The sequence below is a fragment of the Salvelinus namaycush genome, chromosome 32 (genome assembly GCF_016432855.1).
Source record: "Salvelinus namaycush isolate Seneca chromosome 32, SaNama_1.0, whole genome shotgun sequence".
NCBI lineage: Eukaryota > Metazoa > Chordata > Actinopteri > Salmoniformes > Salmonidae > Salvelinus > Salvelinus namaycush.
The window spans coordinates 28,724,021-28,746,971 of NC_052338.1; the positions used below are offsets into that span (position 1 = coordinate 28,724,021).

General features: G+C 44.6%; 1 protein-coding gene across 1 annotated transcript in view; it reads right to left on the minus strand.

The window, feature by feature from the left end:
- Window positions 1-335: 335 nt before the first annotated feature.
- The window catches only part of LOC120027088 (adhesion G protein-coupled receptor B2-like), a 73,995-nt gene continuing 51,379 nt past the window's right edge, over window positions 336-22,951 (minus strand). Inside the window, exons 11-16 of the mRNA XM_038971928.1 lie at window positions 21,298-21,337; window positions 14,621-14,793; window positions 11,292-11,966; window positions 4,484-4,519; window positions 2,455-2,571; window positions 336-341 (exon numbers count right to left, since the gene is read on the minus strand). Of these exons, the coding sequence (XP_038827856.1) occupies window positions 336-341; window positions 2,455-2,571; window positions 4,484-4,519; window positions 11,292-11,966; window positions 14,621-14,793; window positions 21,298-21,337 (1,047 nt within the window). The remainder of the gene's footprint in view (window positions 342-2,454; window positions 2,572-4,483; window positions 4,520-11,291; window positions 11,967-14,620; window positions 14,794-21,297; window positions 21,338-22,951) is intronic.

Sequence of the window (22,951 nt, forward strand, 5' to 3'; positions counted from 1 at the left end):
ACACACACACACACACACACACACACACACACACACACACACACACACACACACACACACACACACACACACACACACACACACACACACACACACACACATAAAGACAAGTACACTCAAATAAACATGTAGACATAAGCACACACACACAGGCTGATAAAAGGTGACATTGCACATCCCCCTAACCCTCATTGTCCTTGGAACAAAAATATTATGAAACGTTTATGAGGTAGTTATGTTGCTCTCCAGCACAATAAAACAGTGGATTGGTAAAACGTTAAGGCTTTTGAACGTTCAACCACTAAAACAAAATAAATGAACAGGTTTAGTCAAGGTTAGCTCTGGATAAAAGGTGAAAAAACAAGTTTATAATACGTTTAAGTGATATTATCGAAGTGCATTTGAAAGCAGGAGTTGCTGGTACGGATGTGCAACGGTCACTATATTCTGTGCAGTGTTCAGCACAGTAACATCAGGGTCACATCCCAAATGGCACCTCGTTCCCTTTGTATTGCAATATGTTTGAATAGGGCACATAGAGCACTGGTCAAATATATAGGGAATAGGGTTCCATTTGGGATTTGTCCCAAAATACATTCAGTGTGAAGTTCAAGCAACATTAAGTGCAAAGTGAAGCATCATCCTCATATTTTATTCAGTGATATTATAGTCACACCATGTACTTCAGCCAGCACTCAAGAGGGTCACTGTGGGTCGAATGCTAACTTGAGATCCAAGCAGGTAACTCAGACTTCCAACAATCATTGATAGATTTGAACAAAAATATTTAAATAGAGGTGTGGATCTCAAGTGGATTCAGCTCTTAGTATATTCAATATTAAAATCCGCTCTTGGTATGTTCCCTATCAATCCTCTCTTAGTATGTTCCTATCTAATCGTCTTTTAGTATGTTCCCTATCTCATCAGCTATTAATATGCTCCCTATCTAATCAGCTCTTTGTTTGCACCGTATCTAATCCTCTCTTAGTATGTTCCTATCTATTCGTCTTTTAGTATGTTATGTCCCATATCTAATCACCTATTAGTATGCTCCCTATCTAATCAGCTCCAAGTATGTTCCCTATCTAACCATTTATTAGCATGCTCCCAATGTAATCCTCTCCTAGTATGTTCCATATCTTATCCTCTCGTAGTATGTCCCATATCTAATCCTCTCTTAGCATGTTCCCGATCTAATCCTTTCTTAATACGTTCCCTATCTATTCACATCTTAGTATGTTCCCTTTCTAAACAGCTCTTAGTATGTTCCCTATCTAATTTACATTTACATTTACATTTAAGTCATTTAGCAGACGCTCTTATCCAGAGCGACTTACATAAAAGGTGCCAGGTAGTGGGTATACTAACTACTAACCTTACCTTAAGGTGTCAGGTGGGGGGTATACTAACTACTAACCTTACCTTAAGGTGTCAGGTAGGGGGTATACTAACTACTAACCTTACCTTAAGGTGCCAGGTAGGGGGTATACTAACTACTAACCTTACCTTAAGGTGTCAGGTAGGGGGTATACTAACTACTAACCTTACCTTAAGGTGCCAGGTAGGGGGTATACTAACTACTAACCTTACCTTAAGGTGTCAGGTAAGGGGTATACTAACTACTAACCTTACCTTAAGGTGTCAGGTAAGGGGTATACTAACTACTAACCTTACCTTAAGGTGTCAGGTAAGGGGTATACTAACTACTAACCTTACCTTAAGGGGCCAGGTAGGGGGTATACTAACTACTAACCTTACCTTAAGGTGTCAGGTAGGGGGTATACTAACTACTAACCTTACCTTAAGGTGTCAGGTAAGGGGTATACTAACTACTAACCTTACCTTAAGGGGCCAGGTAGGGGGTATACTAACTACTAACCTTACCTTAAGGTGTCAGTTAGGGGGTATACTAACTACTAACCTTACCTTAAGGGGTCAGGTAGGGGGTATACTAACTACTAACCGTACCTTAAGGGGTCAGGTAGGGGGTATACTAACTATTAATCTTACCTTAAGGTGTCAGGTAGGGGGTATACTAACTACTAACCTTACCTTAAGGTGTCAGGTAAGGGGTATACTAACTACTAACCTTACCTTAAGGTGTCAGGTAAGGGGTATACTAACTACTAACCTTACCTTAAGGTGTCAGGTAAGGGGTATACTAACTACCAACCTTACCTTAAGGTGTCAGGTAGGGGGTATACTAACTACTAACCTTACCACAAAATACCACACTAGGTGCCAACAAACACACTCACGCATTATTGTAAAGATGCTAGATTCTTTATTACAATGCCATTTCACAGTTGAACCACTAGGGGTCGTAATGAGCTGAGCTCAGTGAGCAGGGAGTAGTGAGTGGTGTGGGAGTGGGTTGGGGGGGGGGGTGTAGGGGTTGAGGTGTGGGGCAGTTAACCCTCGTTTCCCACTAACGCTGTAGGGTCGGGCTCTTACCTTGAAAGTGGACATGTCGGGGTCCCTGTTATACCTGTCTATGGTGTGGAACTTGGTGGTGGAGTGGTTGAGCTCAGGGTACAGCTCAGAGTGTCTTTTGCGAGTGTGCATCACTTTCTGGAAGGGAGAGGAAGGTACAACAAAAATGAGGAGAATAAGAAAAGAAAAGCTAAAGAGGCAAGGACTGAGAGGGACTGAAAGAGATGCCAGCCGCAGTGAGGGGGAAGAGGGGGACGGATAGATGGATAGATAGCTGAGTCCTCTCATCTTCTCTCTAACATCTCTCTGTTCTCTACTAGGCTTTGATGCTGCCTGTGATGTAACATGTCTATGAGTTTGCTCTGAATGGATATGAGAGCCAAACAGGCTGCATTAATGTTAGCGTTAGCTAGTTAGCAAGTTAGCATTAGCTAGTTAGCAAGTTAGCATTAGTTAGTTAGCAAGTTAGCATTAGTTAGTTAGCAATTAGCCAGCAGTGAAGTGGCTCTGAATAAAATTGTCCTGTAAGTACAGCTGGAGGATCAGCTTACTCTCCCCAAATCCTAACCCTCACCATTTAGCTGTGACTCAACTGACCTTATAAGTCCCAGCATCGATAAGAGCAACTAGATCCTACAACAAGTGGAAGTGGAAGTCCCTGACAGGATAGAGACCTTGTTACAGCGACTCACTCTCTTCGCTAATGGCTAGCGCTTAAGCAGCGCGGTGGCGGCTAATCGACACAGCCGCTCTGAGGGTGTAGAGAGACACAGGGGCCAGACGGCGACACTCACAGACTCAGACACTCTGGCCAAGGCCGGCTGTGACCGCTGCCACCAATTACCACAGTCTGCACTCTCTTCTCTCCGTCTGTCAGTTCTCTCTCTCTCTCTGTGTCTCTGAGTCTGCCTTCATAAGTAACCTTACATCTACTTCCTTTATAGTCAATTCTCCCGCTCTCAAAAGCTCCCTCTTTCTTTCTGTCACTGTGTCTGTCGTTTTTTTCTTCCCGCTGTCTCTTCTTCTGTGTCATATCTGTCTGTCATCACTGCTATTTTCTCTCACATTCTTTACCTTGAACTCGCCACCTCAGATCTTTCTCCCTCAGACACACACTCGGTAAAGGGGTACACTGGCGTCCATTTTTGACATAGGAAGTCAGACATTTTGAGGGACATATCATGCAGCTTTGCAGACTACGGCCAGACAGGAAGGGTTATGAGCTCTGGCTAATAGTTGCCCTTAGGCAACATCATCCTACTCCAGGTTATTATATTGTAGCTAAGCGCTAGTGCTTGTTAGCCTGTTAGTTGTATAACAGTCCACACATACCTTAGTTCTACTATGGACAAGGCCTCCGCAGTGGAAAGCAAGTCTCCAGTCTTTACATGGTAAGGATAAGGGGGAAGGAAAGCCAATACTTGAATAGGGTTTAGCAAAGGGTTAAGTTGAGTTAATTGTTAGGGGGGGGGGGCTGTTTGAGACTGGAGATTTGCTAGATTCCCAGGGCTTGTTCATTACACGGAGCGATTATTGCACTCCAACACACAAACACACGTGATTACCCCCAAAACACACATCATACCAAACTTGTATAAACTCACCGTCTATCATTCATTCATCCACTCAAAGCGTTGGACTAAACCATTGTTTCTTCAACCAGGACCTGGCACCTCATTATGCATTTTCCATTGAGATCGAAATGACTGACTGATTCAGCTTGAAAAAAGTTCAATTAAATTATAGTTTTTTGTATACCTGCTGGTACATGTTCAATATATCAATCCTTTGGCCAATCAAGCTAAAATCAGTCAAAACCAAATCCATCCATCTACAGGGGGAGCCCTAGATCCTTGTTGTAGAAACAGACTACACTATGTATGGGTCACTGTACCAAGTTAAATTCAAGGGAGACACAGGCGCAAGGGGGCGGGGGGGGGGGGGGGGGGGGGTTAGCGATGCCATGGGCTCCTCTAAACGTCAGTCAAACCTGGCTGAAGCAGACAGAAGCAGAGACTAGCCGGGGGGAGGGTAGTAGGTGGGATCTTACCTCAAAGTCCAGCTCAGAGTACCGTACTCTTTTCCTCTGAGGGAGGAGGGGGGGGGGGGGGGTCGGGGGGAGAGAAGATATGATCAATGTCTGTAGATCCATGGACCCCCCCCCACTCATCATCAACACAAACGTGTGTATCAAAGTAGTAGTTTCCACTTGCAACATGCATGCTAACACAAAACACGTCATGTCACACGTGTCACACGTCATGTCGTGGCTCAAATGTAATTCAGTCGTTCTGATGGCGTAGTTGTTGAAACATGCAGCGAAACCTTGTGGGCTTCATTCCCACATGGGCAACATATTCCCAATAAACGTGTCGACTGTAAACTGCTTTGGATTAAATGGTACAATCAAATCTATAAAAAAAAAACATGTTATTAAAGTTCACCATAACTGTCACGCCTTGGCCTTAGTTATCTTTGTTTTCTTTATTATTTTTGTTAGGTCAGGGTGTGACATGGGGGATGTTTGTGTTTTTTGTCTAGTCTAGGGTGTGTGTATTGTCTAGGGGGTTTTGGTAGAGTTCATGGGGTTGTGTTCAGTGTAGGTGTTTATGTAAGTCTATGGTTGCCTGGATTGGTTCTCAATTAGAGACAGCTGTCTATCGTTGTCTCTGATTGAGAGTCATATTTAGGCAGCCATAGGCATTAGGTAGGTTGTGGGTAATTGTCTATGTTTTGACGTTAGTTGCTTGTGTCTGCACTTTCGTTTGATAGCGTCATGGTTGTTTTGTCTAGTTTGTATTAGTGTTCGTTTCTTCTTCTATTAAAAAGAAGATGTTTTTATATCACGCTGCAACTTGGTCCTCTCTTTCACCTAATGACGATCGTGACAATAACCAATAGCCTTCATTCTATTGAAGGTATGTCCAACATGTTATTAAAGTTCACCATAACCAATAGCCTTCATTCTATTGAAGGTATTTCCAACATGTTATTAAAGTTCACCATAACCAATAACCTTCATTCTATTGAAGGTATGTCCAACATATTATTAAAGTTCACCATAACCAAAAGCCTTCATTCTATTGAAGTTATGTCCAACATGTTATTAAAGTTCACCATAACCAATAGCCTTCATTCTATTGAAGGTATGTCCAACATGTTATTAAAGTTCACCATAACCAATAGCCTTCATTCTATTGAAGGTATGTCCAAGATGTTATTAAAGTTCACCATAACCAATAGCCTTCATTCTATTGAAGGTATTTCCAACATGATTGAGACAGTCATGTAATGTCCTTCAACTGTATTCCATGCTGTCTCCTGAGTCAGACCACTCAGTCACTCCTTAGCTTGGTGTGACCTAATGGACAGCTGTACTTAAGGTAAGGCTACTGCACACTTAGAGAATTGATGCATGTGGTCCAATTTACCAGCTAACTCTCTTGACTTTTTGTCTGTCCCTGACATTCTCTCTCTTGCTCAGAAACCCTTCACACCACTGAGAAGATTGGCCGTAGATTTAGCTGAAAGCCCTGGTCCTTCTTTTAATGTCTGGACATGCAGAGAAAGGCTACGGCAGCCAAGGCTTTTAAAGACAGACAGAAAGAAAGAAAGAAAGGAAGAAAGAAAGGAGGACCCAATGTTGTAGAGAACTGAGGGTGCATCTGAAATAGGCCCTGGTTAGCGCTGAACGTGGTTCCATTTTAGCCTGAGTGTGTTGATGCCAAATGAGTACAACAGACAAGCAATCACTCAGATCTCTCTCATTCAAACACTTTGTCACAGTCATCGCGTTGTGTGTGAAACCTCTTACCTTCAAACAAAGCGATCCCATGACATTTGAGGACATTTGACAATCCCCAGTACTATACAGTACACATGCACTATGCACTTGAATGAAGGCACACATACTTTCACAAAGATCCACCCTCCCACACACATGTCCTACGTGCAAGCATACTACTGTGACCCAATGTCAATGTTATTCGTTGGAACAAACTGTTGTCCTTACTGAGGAACACCCACCAATTCCACTTTACAGCATGACATTCACAGAGAAGTGAACCGACACTCATAGAAAAATGACCTGATTTCACATGTTGAAAATCCTGTGAAATCACATGAAAACATGTTTTTGAAACACTTCACATATGATCACGTTTTCACATGTGGTTTCATGTTATCACATGTTGCTTTACATGTTGTCACATGTTATCGCATTAACTTCACATAAGATCAAATGATCACATTAAAACGTGTTTTTGGAACACCGCAAATTCATGTGATTTTTCCATGAATCTCTCCTCTCCTCTCTCCTCTCCTTCCCTCATCACTCCTCTCCTCTCCTTCCCTCATCACTCTCTCCTCTCCTCATCACTCTCTCTTCTCCTCTCCTTCCCTCATCACTCTCTCTTCTCCTCTCCTTCCCTCATCACTCATCACTCTCTCTTCTCTCCTTCTGCCATCACTCTCTCCTCTCCTCTCCTTCCCTCATCACTCTCTCCTTCCCTCATCACTCTCTCCTCTCCTTCCTTCCCTCATCTCTCTACTCTCCTTCCCTCATCACTCTCTCCTTCCCTCATCACTCTCTCTTCTCCACTCCTTCCATCATCACTCTCTCCTCTACTCTCCTTCGCTCATCACTCTCTCTTCTACTTCCCTCATCACTCTCTATTCTCCTCTCCTTCACTCATCACTATCTCCTCTCTCCTCTCCTTCCCTCATCACTCCTCTCCGCTCCTTCACTCATCACTCTCTCCTCTTCTCACATTCCGTCATCACTCTCTCCTCTCCTTCCATCATCACTCCTCTCCGCTCCTTCCCTCATCACTCTCTCCTCTTCTCCTTCCCTCATCACTCTCTCCTCTCCTTCCCATCACTCTCTCCTCTCCTTCCCTCATCACTCTCTCCTCTCCTTCCCATCACTCTCTCCTCTCCTTCCCATCACTCTCCTCTCTCCTCATCACTCTCTCCTCTCCTTCCCATCACTCTCTCCTCTCCTTCCCTCATCAATCTCTCTTCTCCTCTCCTCTCCTTCCATCATCACTCTCTCCTCATCTATCCTTCGCTCATCACTCTCTCCTCTCCTTCCCTCATAACTCTCTCCTCTCCTTCCTTCCCTCATCACTTCTCTCCTCTCCTTCAATCACCACTCTCTCCTTCCCTCATCACTCTCTCTTCTCCTCTCCTTCCCTCATCACTCTCTTGTCTCCTTCAATCACCACTCATCACTCTCTCTTCTCCCCTCCTTCCCTCATCACTCTCTCCTCTCCTTCCCTCATCACTCTCCCCTTTCCTTCCCGCATCACTCTCTCCTCTCCTTCAATCACCACTCTCTCCTTCCCTCATCACTCTCTCTTCTCCTTCAATCACCACTCTCTCCTTCCCTCATCACTCTCTCTTCTCCTCTCCTTCCCTCATCACTCTCTCTTCTCCTCTCCTTCCCTCATCACTCTCTCTTCTCCTCTCCTTCCCTCATCACTCTCTCCTCTCCTTCCCTCATCACTCTCTCCTCTCCTTGGGGAGGACGGCTCTTAATAATGGCTGGAAGGGAGCAAATGGAAAGGCATCAAACACATAGAAACCATGTTTGATGTATTTGATACCATTCCACGAGCCCGTCCTCCCCAATTAAGGTGCAACCAGCCTCCTGTGGTGTAATCTGGGACACAGACAATACATCAAGCTAAGCACAGGGATACCTCTGACGTCTCTCAGAGGGATGTTTAAAGATATTCAGGATACCTCAGACGTCTCTCAGAGGGATGTTTAAAGATATTCAGGATACCTCAGACGTCTCTCAGAGGGATGTTTAAAGATATTCAGTAGTGGACTCAAAGTCTGAGTTCCAAATTACACCCTATTCCTTCTATAGTAGGCCTACCCTATGGGCCGTGGTCAAAAACACTGCAATAAATAGGGAACAGGGTGCCATTTGGGACGCAGCCATTCATCTGAGTGAGATGTTTTAAAGACTGGGCTGTAATGCATTTCATTCTATATGAAGCACACACACCTGTCCTTCAGCGTAAGTACTGGCCCCATTCCTTCATCAACCTTGTGAGTCAGCAGGATCCTGAGTGTGTGTGTGTGTGTGTGTGTGTGTGTGTGTGTGTGTGTGTGTGTGTGTGTGTGTGTGTGTGTGTGTGTGTGTGTGTGTGTGTAATTAAGGTGTGCACGCAGACACTCTCAAGGGGTACACCCTGTGGGCGGCAAGTAGTCTGGTGGGGAGGAGCGTTGGGCCAGTAACCGAACGGTTGGGATCGAATCCCTGAGCTGACAAGGTAAAAATCTGTCATTATGCCCCTGAACAAGGCAGTTAACTCACTGTTCCCCGGACGCCGTGGATGTCAATTAAGGCAGCCCTCTTGACATCACTGATTCAGAAGGGTGAGGTTAAATGCGTAAGACACATTTCAGTTGAAGGCATTCAGTTGTGCAACTGTCTAGGTATTCCCACTTCTCCTGTCTCTCTCACACCATCTGCTCAGCCTCCTTCTAGGCCGGAAGGGTGATTATAGACACAAAAGTGTGTGTGTGTGTGTGTGTGTGTGTTTACCCATCTGCATGAATGTAGACATCTTCATATCCCATAATGAGTAATAATCACTGAACAGCATTCCGTTCTCATGCTCACACACATAACAGACGAGAGCAGTGTTTCCCCAACTCAGTCCTGGGGACCCTAAGGGGTGTGTTTGGGTTTTTGCCCTAAACCTACACAGCTGATTCAAATGATCAAAGCTTATTGATTATTTGAATCAGCTGAGCAGTGTCTGGGAAAAGTCCCCAGGTCCAAGTTTGGGAAACCCTTGATTACTGGTTATATTGCCACTAGAACGAGCGCACGCACACATACACACATACACACACACGCAGACATGTACACACACAAGTACACACACATACACACAAGTACACACACATGTACACACACAGACACACAAGTACACACACATACACACACAGACACGTACACACACATACACACACGTACACACACGTACGCACACATACACACACGTACACACAAGTACACACAAATACACACGCACGGCTCACACACAGACTTCTGACAGACCTGGATCACAGTGGCATCCACAGATAAATCACCACTCAATACCCTGGTTTATTCTTTGTACCCATCTTCTTTCTCTGCTAATATCAACTCTGGGACATGACTATATAGGAAATCACTACGTTTCAACAATAAGCGCTTTCAGCCCTCTAATAACACACAGTGTATATTTGAGAAAGATTGGTGTGTGATCTTTCTGTCATGGGTTTTGGTTAACCTTGTATCTGGACAACGTGTGTGCATGGAGAGCGGAGTGCGTGTCTGTATCTGGACAACGTGTGTGCATGGAGAGCGGAGTGCGTGTCTGTATCTGGACAACGTGTGTGCATGGAGAGCGGAGTGCGTGTCTGTATCTGGACAACGTGTGTGCATGGAGAGCGGAGTGCGTGTTTGTATCTGGACAACGTGTGTGCATGGAGAGCGGAGTGCGTGTTTGTATCTGGACAACGTGTGTGCATGGAGAGCGGAGTGCGTGTTTGTATCTGGACAACGTGTGTGCATGGAGAGCGGAGTGCGTGTTTGTATCTGGACAACGTGTGTGCATGGAGAGCGGAGTGCGTGTTTGTATCTGGACAACGTGTGTGCATGGAGAGCGGAGTGCGTGTTTGTATCTGGACAACGTGTGTGCATGGAGAGCGGAGTGCGTGTCTGTATCTGGACAACGTGTGTGCATGGAGAGCGGAGTGCGTGTTTGTATCTGGACAACGTGTGTGCATGGAGAGCGGAGTGCGTGTTTGTATCTGGACAACGTGTGTGCATGGAGAGCGGAGTGCGTGTTTGTATCTGGACAACGTGTGTGCATGGAGAGCGGAGTGCGTGTTTGTATCTGGACAACGTGTGTGCATGGCGAGCGGAGTGCGTGTCTGTATCTGGACAACGTGTGTGCATGGAGAGCGGAGTGCGTGTTTGTATCTGGAAAACGTGTGTGCATGGAGAGCGGAGTGCGTGTCTGTATCTGGACAACGTGTGTGCATGGAGAGCGGAGTGCGTGTTTGTATCTGGACAACGTGTGTGCATGGAGAGCGGAGTGCGTGTTTGTATCTGGACAACGTGTGTGCATGGCGAGCGGAGTGCGTGTCTGTATCTGGACAACGTGTGTGCATGGAGAGCGGAGTGCGTGTCTGTATCTGGACACCGTGTGTGCATGGAGAGCGGAGTGCGTGTCTGTATCTGGACAACGTGTGTGCATGGAGAGCGGAGTGCGTGTTTGTATCTGGACAACGTGTGTGCATGGAGAGCGAAGTGCGTGTCTGTATCTGGACAACGTGTGTGCATGGAGAGCGGAGTGCGTGTCTGTATCTGGACAACGTGTGTGCATGGAGAGCGGAGTGTGTGTCTGTATCTGGACAACGTGTGTGCATGGAGAGCGGAGTGCGTGTCTGTATCTGGACAACATGTGTGCATGGAGAGCGGAGTGCGTGTTTGTATCTGGACAACGTGTGTGCATGGAGAGCGGAGTGCGTGTCTGTATCTGGACAACGTGTGTGCATGGAGAGCGGAGTGCGTGTTTGTATCTGGACAACGTGTGTGCATGGAGAGCGGAGTGCGTGTCTGTATCTGGACAACGTGTGTGCATGGAGAGCGGAGTGCGTGTTTGTATCTGGACAACGTGTGTGCATGGAGAGCGGAGTGCCTGTTTGTATCTGGCGCCCCTTCTCCTCCCATAATCCCTTCTGTTCCCTCCATCACCCCCTTTCAGCTAGCAGAGAGACTGATGCTAGCTGTCATACAACCTGGTTGAAAACACTCTCCTCCCGTCCCTCCATCACTCTCTCTTTACCTCCAGGGAGCCAGCGGAGAGGCTGGTGTTAGTGTTGGTGCTGCTCAGATTGCGTGGCAGGGTCCGGTTGCGCTCCACCGTGCCTCCCCCTCCTGTTAGAATCTGCCTCACCGACGGCCTCTGGCCCGGCTTCAGTGAGTGCCCGTACCCATGCATGTGGCCCCCATGCACGTGGCCCCCTGGAGCGTGCATGTGGCCCTGGGGACCTTGACTCCCATGCACGGGGAGCTCCTTGAGCGTCCCGTAAGAGCGGTTCATGTTCAGGCCGATGTTCATGTTGTGGTCGCCGGGGGAGATGAAGTCAGCTGGGTAGGCCTCGCTCTCCGCCGGGTGGAGGGTCATGGGCGATGGGGGCGGAGGGAACGGCGGGTCATCCACTGCGATGTTTAGCGGCTTGTCCTCGCCCCCCAGCCCCAGACCCAGACCTGGGGGCAGAGGGGGTTTTAAACTGACCGTCCTACGGGGTAACACCATATAGTCCCCCTCCCCTCCCCCACAAGGTCCATCCAGAGTGTTGGGAGGAGGGGGCGGTCGAGACCAGCCCATCCCGCTCTCAGTGCACAGGTAGACAGGCGCCGTGTTCCTGGGGTTCCCCTGGTGCATCTGCTGCTCCACGTTCACCTCCTTTTTCACAGGGGTGTCACTCAGCTCGTTCAGAACACCCAGCGGGGGCACCTGCGTGGTGAGACGGGGAAACTCATGTTAAGGAGCCATCACTAAATACACTACAGATATTATCACTGATATCACTAAATACACTCTTTGAAAAAAGGGTTCCAAAAGGGTTCTTCGCCTGTCTCCATAGCAGAACACTTTTGGGTTCCATGTAGAACCCTCTGTGGAAATAGTTTTTATATGGAAGCCAAAAGGGTTCTACTTGGAATCAAACAGGTTCTACCTGGAACCAAACAGGTTCTACCTGTAACCAAAAAGAGTTTCAAAGGGTTCTCCTATGGAGACAGACAAAGAACCCTTTTAGGTTCTAGATAGCATATTTTTATGAAAGAGTTTCTATCACTAAAGACAATATAGATTAGTTAGCGTTGATATCACTATAGATATGCTCTTTGCTGTATAGTGTTTTACTTCATTTCTGGTAAAAATAATTGTAAGATTAAGATCACTTTATTGGTCAATGTACAGGACCAATCGAAATTTGACACACCTTTAAAACCCAACCCCTCCCAAAGACAGACATACAGTGCCTTTGAAAAGTATTCAGACCCCTTGACTTTTTCCACATTTTGTTAAGTTACAGCTGTATTCTAAAATGGATAAAACAATATTTATATCCTCAGCAATCTACACAAAATAGCCCATAATGACAAAGCAAAAACAGGTTTTTAGAATATTTGCAAATGTATTACAAGTAAAAAAACAGAATTACCTAATTTACATGTTTTCAGACCCTTTGCTATGAGACTCAGTATTGAGCTCGGGTGTATCCTGTTTCCATTGATCATCCTTGAGATGTTTCTACAACTTGATTGGAGTCAACCTGTGGTAAATTCAATTGATTGGACATGATTTGGAAAGGCAACCACTTGTCTATTTAAGGTCCCACAGTTGACAGTGCATGCCAGAGAAAAAAACAAGTCATGAGGTCAAAGGAACTGTCCGTAGTGGTCCGAGACAGGATTGTGTTGAGGCACAGATGTGGGGATGGGTACCAAACATTTCTGCAGCATTGAAGGTCCCCAGGAACAGTGGTCTTCATCATTCTTAAATGGAAGAAGTTTGGAACCACCAAGACTCTTCCTAGAGTTGGCCGCCCGGGCAAACTAAGCAATCAGGGGAGACGTGCCTTGGTCAGGGAGGTGACCAAGAACCTGATCACTCTGAAAAATCTCCAGAGTTCCTCCGTGGAGATGGGAGAACCTTCCAGAAGGACAACAATCTCTGCAGCACTCCACCAATGAGGACTTTATGGTAGAGTGGCCAGACGGAAGCCACCTCTCTATAAATGGCACATGACAGCACGCTTGGAGTTTGCCAAAAGGCACCTAAAGACTCTCAGACTTTTAAGAAACAATATTCTCTGGTCTGATGCTCTTTGGCCTGAATGCCAAGCGTCATGTCTGGAGGAATCCTGGCACCATCCCTACGGTGTAGCATGGTGGTGGCAACATCATGCTGTTGGGATGTTTTTCAGCGACAGGGACTGGGAGACTAGTCAGGATAGAGGGAAAGATGAACAGAGCAAAGTGCAGAGAGATCCTTAAAACTTCTTTGGGATAGGGGGCAGTATTTTCACGTCCGGATGAAAAGCGTGCCCAAAGTAAACTGCCTGTCACTCAGGCCCAGAAGCTAGCGGCACGCCTTTCCCAAACAGGTTAATGAAAACCTGCTCCAGAGAGCGCAGGACCTCAGACTGGGACGCAGGACCTCAGACTGGGACGAAGGTTCACCTTCCAACAGGACAATGACCCTACGCACACAGCCAAGACAACGCAGGAGTGGATTCGGGACAAGTCTCTGAATGTCCTTGAGTGGCCCAGCGAGAACCCAGACTAGAGCCCAATCGAACATCTTTGGAGAGACCTGAAAAATAGCTGTGAAGCAATGCTCCCCATGCAACCTGACAGAGCTTGAGATGATCTGCAGAGAAGAATGGGATAAATTCCCCAAATACAGGTGTGCCAAGCTTGTAGTGTCATACCCAAGAAGACACGAGGCTGTAATCGCTGCCAAAGGTGCTTCAGCAAAGTACTGACTAAAGGGTCTGAATACTTATGTAAATGTGTTTATTTCAGTTTTGTATTTTCTGTAAATTTGTAAAATGTCCTAAAAACCTGTTTTCGCTTTGTCATTATGGGGTGTTGTGTGTAGATTGATGAAGAAAACAAAACAATGTAATCCATTTTAGAATAAGGCCGTAACGTAACAATGTGGAAAAAGTCAAGGTGTCAAAATACTTTCCGAATGCTCTGTATATATATAAAGGTTTTGGAGTGGTGTGGGGGGCTGCCATACTCGGCGGGGGTTGTTGTGGGGGTTAAGTGCCTTGCTCAAGGGAACAACAGCAGTCAATGGTATCTAGGATTTCATACCAGCAACCCTCTTGTTGCCAGCTCACATCCCGACAGATTTTTCCCATTGGACCCGGGATTCGAACTGGCAACCCTCTGAGTTGACTCTCTAACCGCTACTCTACCTGCCGCCCCTAATGTCCCAACATGCCTGAGAGGGAGGGTCTATGCAAATGTGTTGCACACTGATAGGCTTAAATTAAACTACATTTGATTGTGTGAGTAGATTTGTTTTGCATTTAATCCCATTGCCCATCTGCCCATTTATCCATCCATCCATCTATCCAATCGGTCCCTCACCTGGACGAGTAGGTTGGGAGGGGGGATGTTTCCAGGGAGGGAGCTGAAGTTGACCCCTAGGCCCCCCTCCTGGTGGGCCGCCAGCTTGGGGTCATCCCCTTCATCAAGGGAGATACGGGAGAGGGTACCGGTGATGGTTGCTGGGTTACAGGTGTTAACTTCCTTGAAGATGACTGGAGGGGGAGAGTGAGAGGAGAGAGGGGGAGGGGAGAGAGGGGAAAGGAGGTGGGGATAAAGAGCAGAATAGAGATGGAGAACAGAATAGAGGAAGGGAGCAGAATAGAGATAGAGAGCAGGATAGAGATAGAGAGCAGGATAGAGATAGAGAGCAGAATAGAGATAGAGAGCAGGATAGACATAGAGAGCAGGATAGAGATAGAAACAGAATAGATAGTGAGACAGAGAGCAGAATAGAGATAGCGAGCAGAATATAGATAGAGAGCAGGATAGACATAGAGAGCAGGATAGAGATAGAAACAGAATAGATAGTGAGACAGAGAGCAGAATAGAGATAGAGAGCAGGATAGAGATGGAGAGCAGGATGAGATATAGAGCAGAATAGAGATAGAGAGCAGAATAGAGATAGAGAACAGAATAGAGATAGAGATACAGAATAGAGATAGAGAGCAGAATATAGATAGAGAGCAGGATAGAGATAGAGCGCAGAATAGAGATAGAGATACAGAGCAGAATAGAGATAGAGATAGAGAGCACGATAAAGATAGAGAGCAGGACAGACATAGAGAGCAGGATATAGATAGAGATCAGAATTTAGAGATAGAGAGCAGAATTTAGAGATAGCAGGATAGAGATTTAGAGCAGAATAGAGATAGAGATACAGAGCAGAATAGAGATAGAGAGCAGAATAGAGATAGAGAGCAGAATAGATATAGAGAATAGAATAGTGATAGAGAGCAGAAAAGAGGAAGGGAGCAGAATAGATAGAGAACAGAATAGAGATAGATAGCAGAATAGAGATAGAGAGCAGAATTTAGAGAGAGCAGGATAGAGATAGAGAGCAGAATAGAGATAGAGAGCAGAATAGATAGTGAAATAGAGAGCAGAACAGAGAGAGAGAGCAGGATAGAGATAGAGAACAGGATAGAAATATAGAGCAGAATAGAGATAGAGCAGGATGAGATATAGAGCATAATAGATATAGAGCAGAATAGAGATAGAAAACAGGATAGAGATAGAGAGCAGAATAGATATAAAGCAGAACAGAGATAGAGCAGAATATACATAGAGAGCGGGATAGATAGAGAGCAGAATAGAATTAGGGATAGAGCAGGATGGAGAAATAGAGCAGAATAGAGATAGAGAGCAGGATCGATAGAGAGCAGAATAGAGATAGAGTGCAGGACAGAGATAGAGAACAGAATAGTGATAGAGAGAAGAATAGATATAGAGCAAGATAGAGATATAGAGCAGGATATAGAGCAGGATAGAGATACAGAGCAGAATGGAGATAGAGAGCAGAATATAGATAGAGAGCAGGATAGAGACAGAGCGCCGAATAGAGATTAAGAGCAGAATAGAGATAGATAGAGAGCAGAATATAGATAGAGATAGAGAGCAGAATATAGACAGAGATCACGATAGAGATAGAGAACAGAATAGATATAGAGAATATCATAGTGATAGAGAGCAGAAAAGAGGAAGGGAGCAGAATAGATAGAGAACAGAATAGAGATAGAGAGCAGATTAGAGATAGAGAGCAGAATTTAGAGAGAGCCGGATAGAGATAGAGAGCAGAATAGAGATAGAGATACAGAGCAGAATAGAGATAGAGAACAGAATAGATAGTGAGATAGAGAGCAGGATAGAGATAGAGAGCAGGATAGAGATAGAGAGCAGAAGAGAGATAGAGAGCAGGATAGATAGAAAGCAGAATAGAGATAGAGTGCATGACATAGATATAGAGCAGAATAGAGATAGAGAGAATAATAGATTTGGAGCAAGATCGAGATATAGATCAGGATATAGAGCAGGATAGAGATACAGAGCAGAATAGAGATAGTGAACAGGATAGAGATAGAGAGCAGAATAGAGATAAAGAGCAGGATAGAGAGCAGAATAGAGATAGAGAGCAGGATAGATATAGAGAGCAGAATAGAGATAGAGATACAGAGCAAGATAGAGATATAGAGCAGAATAGATAGTGAGATATAGAGCAGGATAGAGATAGAGAGCAGAATTTAGAGATAAAGAGCAGAATAGAGATAGAGAGCGGAATAGATAGTGAGATAGAGAGCAGGATAGAGATACAGAGCAGAATAGAGATAGAGAACAGGATAGAGATAGAGAGCAGAATAAATAGTAAGATAGAGAACAGAATAGAGATAGAGAGCAGGATAGAGATAGAGAGCAGGATAGATAGTGAGACAGAGAGCAGAATAGAGATAGAGATAAAGAGCAGAATAGAGATAGAGATACAGAACAGAAATAGAGATAGCGATAGAGAACAGGATAGAGATAGAGAGCAGAATAGAGATAGAGAGCAGGATAGAGATAGAGATAAAGAGCAGAATAGAGATAGAGATACAGAACAGAAATAGAGATAGAGAACAGGATAGAGATAGAGAGCAGAATAGAGATAGAGAGCAGGATGAGATATAGAGAACATGATAGAGATAGAGAACAGAATAGATATAGAGAGCAGGATAAATATAGAGAGCAGAACAGATAGTGAGATAGAGAGCAGAATAGATAGTGAGATAGAGAGCAGGATAGAGATAGAGATAGAGAGCAGAATAGAGATACAGAACAGAAATAGAGATAGAGAGCAGGATAGAGATAGAGATAGAGAATAGGATAGAGATAGAGATAGAGAATAGGATAGAGATAGAGAACATGATAGAGATATAGAGCAGAATAGAGATAGAGAGCAGGATAGCGATAGAGATAGAGAATAGGATAGAGATAGAGAACATGATAGAGATATAGAGCAGAATAGAGATAGAGCAGAATAGAGATAGAGAGCCGGATAGAGATAGAGAGCAGAACAGAGATAGAAACAGAATAGATAGTGAGACAGAGAGCAGGATAGAGATAGAGAGCAGGATAGAGATAGAGATCAGAATAGATATAGGGCAGGATAGAGATAGAGAGCAGAACAGAGATAGAGAGCAGAATAGATATATATAAGGATAGAGATAGAGAGCAGAATAGAGATATAGCAGGATGGAGATAGAGAGCAGGATAGAGAGAGTGCAGGATAGAGATAGAGAGAAAGATAGAGATAATGAGAAAGATAGAGATAGAGAGCATGATAAAGGGATGTGAAGAAGAGGTTGAGGCATATATAATGAACTTACAATACAGTACATAAAAAAAATTGTTAAAATAGGTAAGATGGTATGAAAATAGTATGAACAGACAGAGAGAGAGAGAGAGAGAGAGAGAGAGAGAGAGAGAGAGAGAGAGAGAGAGAGAGAGAGAGAGAGAGAGAGCGAGAGAGAGGAGAGAAAGAGAGAGAGAGAGAAGGAGAGAGAGAGAGAGAAGGAGAGAGAGAGAGGCATATATGCATTGAGCCTCCTGACATGGTTTTAAATAATAGACATCTGTGGAATTAATAAAATTGAAAAAACAGCAACAAAACATTACAAAAAGCAGAACCATTCATCATATATGCAGACAACCCTTGAAATATACTGGAATGAAGACAGAAAACTCTCTCTAGACTCCCGGTCCTGTGGTAGGGGTGACTCAGCAGAGGTGAGCTTTGTTCCTGACACTGTGGCCCTCAGCTATTCTCGCACAGTATATACTGTAGATAGAGGCGGTCTGTCTATTTGATAAGATGTATGAGAGAGTATCTCTGTCCCACATGACACCCTATTCCTTGTTTAGTGCACTACTATGGACCAGGGCCCATAGGGCTCAGGTCAATAGTAGAGCCATTTGGGACACAGTCAGTGACATTGTGTAAAATGCAGTTGGCTCCAAATGAAATGGACCTGGATAACCCCCTGCTGCTGCCTTCAATTCCATCACATGGCCACTATGGGAACTCATTATTCCCTGTCTAGTTTTGACAGATTGCTTTATATTGTGTGTGTGTGTGTGTGTGTGTGTGTGTGTGTGTGTGTGTGTGTGTGTGTGTGTGTGTGTGTGTGTGTGTGTGTGTGTGTGTGTGTGTGTGTGTGTGTGGGTGTGTGTGTGTGTGTGTGTGTGTGTGTGTGTGTGTGTGTGTGTGTGTGTGTGTGTGTGTGTCCTGAGACCAACAGCAAGGTAGGATGAGATTTTATGTCTTATACTGAGACCAGAATATGAAACTAATCTTGGCTTAGAGAATGTTTTGGTTGTCCTTTTCATTTTCATACTTTTAGTTGAGTGAACAAACAAAGGAATGAAGACACTTCTAAAATACCCAACTACAATATATGACTAACTGGTAAGAGTCAACATCAAGGCCAAATATCAGATGACATCTTGTTCCTGTATAGTGCACTTGTTTGTTTTGGTCGTCTAATCAAAGTAGTGCACTTGTTTGTTTTGGTCGTCTGATCAAAGTAGTGCACTTGTTTGTTTTGGTCGTCTGATCAAAGTAGTGCACTTGTTTGTTTTGGTCGTCTAATCAAAGTAGTGCACTTGTTTGTTTTGGTCGTCTAATCAAAGTAGTGCACTTGTTTGTTTTGGTCGTCTGATCAAAGTAGTGCACTTGTTTGTTTTGGTCGTCTAATCAAAGTGGTGCACTTGTTTGTTTTGGTCGTCTAATCAAAGTAGTGCACTTGCGAGTAGGGTGTAATTTGAGGCGTAGCCTTAGTCATTGTAATAGACAGACATACAAGGTCAGAATAACATGGCCTACTGTTTATAGTCAGAACAACAGTTCAACTAGACAAGGGATGGGCAACTCCAGTCCTCGGGCCTGATTGGTGCCCCAGCTAACACACCTGCCTCCAATAATCAGATAATCATGATCTTCAGTTTAGAATTGAATTTGATTAATCAGCTGTGTTTGCTAGGGATGGAGACAAAGTGTGAGACCAATCAGGCCCTCGAGGACTGGAGTTGCCCACCCCTGGACTAGAGAAGCATATTTAAGCCTGCATGCATATTAATAACACATTCATGCTAACCTGGTCACCAAATCAGGTTTATACCGGTCAGATTGAATAGGGTCACGCAATGGGCCCTATTCAATCAATCGAGTAAATGCTTTTGATTGAATGCAGTCCGAAGTCATACCACCATGAGTCTCACCTCACAGTCATACAGTCATGCTGAATTACATGCACACAGCGTCAGAGTTTAAAGTGGTCACTGCTGGGCCACAATTAACGTAGGACAATCTGCAAGTACATCTGTAAGTAGCTCAAAGTTTCATACAGTTTCTGTGTATTGATGTTAATGAGAGATAAAACAAGGAGAATCAAGACACTTTTCGTGTTATTACATTATATTATTACAATAGTGTGTTCAATAGAACTAAATCAGAGAACAATCTTGGCATAGCCTTCGTCAGGGAGTACAATAATCCGTTGTTCTATTGAACAGGGCCTTTAGTCAGAGACAACGTTAATACATCTACAAAGACATAGTGCTGCATCCCTGCAGCATTTCACCTCCTTCTTTGTTCAAAAGATTTGCATGAAAGTTTGAGTCAGGAGTTTGATGTAGATCTCAAATTAGGGTTGGGCCATTAGTGATTGACTGTGTTATGAGGGTCAGGTTGGTGCCAGACTTACATGGGTGTCCTCTCTCTGCAAGGGTGGAGGGGGAAAGTAACCATGACTGGGTGTTAATTTACGTCCACAGTGTTACACACATCACCCACACACACACACACATAAACACACACAGAAACATGCACGGGCACACAGACGCACGCACGCACACACAGACACATACACACACATCTAAATTCCAGTGATGGGGAACATTGCGGCTCTGAACCGACTCAAGGGCTACCGAGCTCAGCCAATAACAGATTCATTCCTTCAAGTCGGAGAGATCCCATTGGATGAAATCAGTGTGAGTGACAGGGCAAAATAGTACCGCTCATGATTGAATTCCGAGACTCTATTGTTCCCATCACTGCATTTACATTCAGACAAGCAAAGCCTTAGCTACAGCGTAGTGCTCCCCATGGGCACATTGACAGCATGTTAGACTGATACAAAAGAGTGTGATAGAGAGAGAGAGAGTGAGAGAGAGAGCGAAAGGGACGAGATAAGGAGATAGAGAGAGATGGAAAGTGAGCGACAGAGGGAGAGAGAGAAGGGGGAGAGAGAGAGAGAAAGAGGTAGAAGGGGGGGAGAGAGAGGGGAGCAAGAGAGGGAGAGAAAGAGAGAGAGAGAAGGGGTGAGAGAGATAGAGAGACAGAGAGAGATGGAGAGTGAGAGAGAGAGGGAGAGAGAAAGAAAGAGAGAGAGAGAGAGAGTGAGAGAGAGAGAGAGAGAGAGTGAGAGAGAAAGAGAGCGAAAGAGATGGAGAGAGAGAGAGAGCGAGAGAGAGAGAGGGACTGAAAGAGAGAGAGAGAGCTGGAGAGTGAGAGAGAGAGATAGAGAGTGAGAGAGAGAAAGAGAGAGAGAGAGAGAGTGAGAGAGAGAGAGAGAGAGCGAGAGAGAGAGATGGAGAGAGAGAGAGCGAGAGAGATGGAGAGAGAGAGAGAGCGAGAGTGAGAGAGAGATATAGAGAGTGAGAGAGAGAAAGAGAGAGAGAGATCCTACCTGTTTGACATGCCAGGTCCACATCTTTTTCAAAGTCCGACTGGCAGAGCGCATGGGGAAGAAGAGAGACAGTTACACAGCAGTGTGTGTGTGTGTGTGTGTGTGTGTGTGTGTGTGTGTGTGTGTGTGTGTGTGTGTGTGTGTGTGTGTGTGTGTGTGTGTGTGTGTGTGTGTGTAATAGTTATAGTATGGTTTTGGGGCAACATTGGGAAACAGAATTATACAGTCTAATATTCTATTCCAACTAACACAACATCAAGAGACAGCGATTCATTTCCATTGCATATTGATGCCAGAAAGCCATATTGAAGCCTGACAGCCCTAGCAAACAGGGGAAGACCCTCACAGATGAAACATAAATGACTGAAGATGAGAGGAGAAGTGCTTTTGAAAGATGAAAATAACATCACACCAATACACAGTTAGAATACACCTTTCTAATGTGCTACAGATGAGGATTTAGAAACAGATGTTAGACTACACCTTTCTAATGGTGCTACAGATGAGGATTTAGAGACAGAGATGTTAGACTACACCTTTCTAATGGTGCTACAGATGAGGATTTAGAGACAGAGATGTTAGACTACACCTTTCTAATGTGCTACAGATGAGGATTTAGAGACATAGATGTTAGACTACACCTTTCTAATGTGCTACAGATGAGGATTTAGAGACAGAGATGTTAGACTAAACCTTTCTAATGTGCTACAGATGAGGATTTAGAGACATATATGTTAGACTACACCTTTCTAATGGTGCTACAGATGATTTAGAGACAGAGATGTTAGACTACACCTTTCTAATGGTGCTACAGATGATTTAGAGACAAAGATGTTAGACTACATCTTTCTAATGGTGCTATAGATGATTTAGAGACAGAGATGTTAGACTACATCTTTCTAATGGTGCTACAGATGAGGATTTAGAGACAGAGATGTTAGACTACACCTTTCTAATGTGCTACAGGATATTTGTTGTTGTTAATGTAACCTTTATTTAACTGGCAAGTCAGTTAAGAACAAATTCTTATTTACGATGACGGCCTACCCCGGCCAAACCCAGAAGACGCTAGACCAATAACACCAGCTTTACCTTTCTGTCTCCAAACCTAACACCACCTCTACCTAACACCAGCTCTACCTTTCTGTCTCCAAACCTAACACCAGCTCTACCTTTCTGTCTCCAAACCTAACACCAGCTCCACCTAACACCAGCTCTACCTAACACCACCTCTACCTTTCTGTCTCCAAACCTAACACCAGCTCTACCTTTCTGTCTCCAAACCTAAAACCAGCTCCACCTTTCTCTCTTTAAACCTAAAACCAGCTCTACCTAACACCAGCTCTACCTAACACCAGCTCTACCTTTCTGTCTCCAAACCTAAAACCAGCTCCACCTTTCTCTCTTTAAACCTAAAACCAGCTCTACCTAACACCAGCTCTACCTAACACCAGCTCTACCTTTCTGTCTCCAAACCTAAAACCAGCTCTACCTTTCTCTCTTTAAACCTAAAACCAGCTCTACCTAACACCAGCTCTACCTAACACCACCTCTACCTTTCTGTCTCCAAACCTAAAACCAGCTCTACCTTTCTGTCTCCAAACCGAACACCAGCTCTACCTAACACCACCTCTACCTTTCTGTCTCCAAACCT